Source organism: Aptenodytes forsteri, unplaced genomic scaffold (genome assembly GCF_000699145.1).
Source record: "Aptenodytes forsteri isolate BGI_AS27 unplaced genomic scaffold, ASM69914v1 Scaffold267, whole genome shotgun sequence".
In the NCBI taxonomy this organism is placed as follows: Eukaryota; Metazoa; Chordata; class Aves; order Sphenisciformes; family Spheniscidae; genus Aptenodytes; species Aptenodytes forsteri.
Genome location: NW_008794173.1, coordinates 1765913 through 1767187, shown reverse-complemented (window position 1 = coordinate 1767187; position 1275 = coordinate 1765913). Strand labels below are relative to the sequence as shown.

Below are 1275 nucleotides of genomic sequence, written 5' to 3'. Positions count from 1 at the left end.
GTTTTACCCCAAAATGAAGCAAAAAGGAAAAAAAAAAAAAAAAAAAAAAAAAAAAAAACGGCAAAAAGCCCTGGCCTACTTTTTGTTTCGCTGTGCTGGGCTCAGGCTCGAAGGATGTGGTTTGGTGGTCAGCGCATAAGACAGCAAATGAAAAAAAAAAATTCCTTTGATTTAATCCAGATCGGGTTTGTGCATGCTCTTCCTGCGGCCATCGGGAAATCACACAAGGGAAAACCCGGCCCACGCTGCCGGTGGCTGGGCGCTGAGGGACGTGGCGCAGGTCCCGTGGTGGCCCCGTCCTGCTCGGCGGGGTGCTAAATCCTGCTGAGCGAGGTCTCCCGCCCCGGCGCCTGGAGGACCTTAGCCCCCACCGGGGCTCCAGGACATCCATCTCCTCGCCATGCGGCGGGCTCCATCTCAAGCTTTCTTGATAGATTTATAACAATTCAAGTCACTCTCACCACCACTCTGTGCACAAAGGGCCAGGCAAGTTCTGTATAAGTGAATATTTATATATTCCCATAAACATTTTTAATGGGAAATTGCCTAATATGTCTTATTAAACGGAAAGCACGAGCAGTTGTCCGAGGGCGCCTGGCAGTGCTGCTGACGGTGAATGTGTCGGTGCTGCTGCACCTCGCAGCTGTAATCGTTTCAGGAATCCTTTGACTCATCTTCCGAGCGGCTCCAGGATGTGCAGGGAGATCTCGATCTTGCCGGTCTCTTTAAAAAACACCTTTGCCTCACTCCTGGGTTCAGAAAGCTCGTGTTGCAAATACCTCCTGACCTCAAGTGCCCAGGTGTTTGCCAGAGCCTGGCTGCAGCTGGAAAACCCTTCTGCTGTTAAAGCCTCACCAGCATGCAGCAGCCGGGGCTCGTGCTCGTCACATGCGTGGCAGCGCCTGGCTTTGCCAGAGCAGGTGCCCGGCTGACCGCCGGCATGGCGTTCGCACCAGCGTGCCCCGCGAGCCCCAGCGTGCAACCACTTGCTGCGGGCACCAGGGACGAGCATCTGCCACCAGCCCTGGGAACAAGCCTCCGCCACCAGCCATCCCTCGCCCCTGGCAAGCTCCTACCAGGTCCTGGGCAGCCCCATGCCTGCCCGGCTGTGCCATCCCCTCGGCCGGCAGCTTATGTTTGCTTTTCCAGGGCTACAGAGAGAGACAGTGAAAACTTGACATGTTCTGAAGCGCAGGAAAGCCATCCCCAGGCTCATGTGCCCCACCAAGGTGGGTACGGCACGCACGCCCCAGGGTACAGCCTGGGGGTCCTCAG

The 1275-nt window shown here is 56.1% G+C and overlaps 1 protein-coding gene across 1 annotated transcript in view; it reads right to left on the bottom strand.

Moving 5' to 3' along the window:
* Positions 1-733: 733 nt before the first annotated feature.
* Positions 734-1275, bottom strand: part of LOC103902845 — a 9242-nt gene continuing 8700 nt past the window's right edge. The window contains exon 5 of the mRNA XM_009283958.2: positions 734-1151. Coding sequence (XP_009282233.1) covers positions 885-1151 — 267 coding nt within the window. The 3' untranslated portion in view covers positions 734-884. The remainder of the gene's footprint in view (positions 1152-1275) is intronic.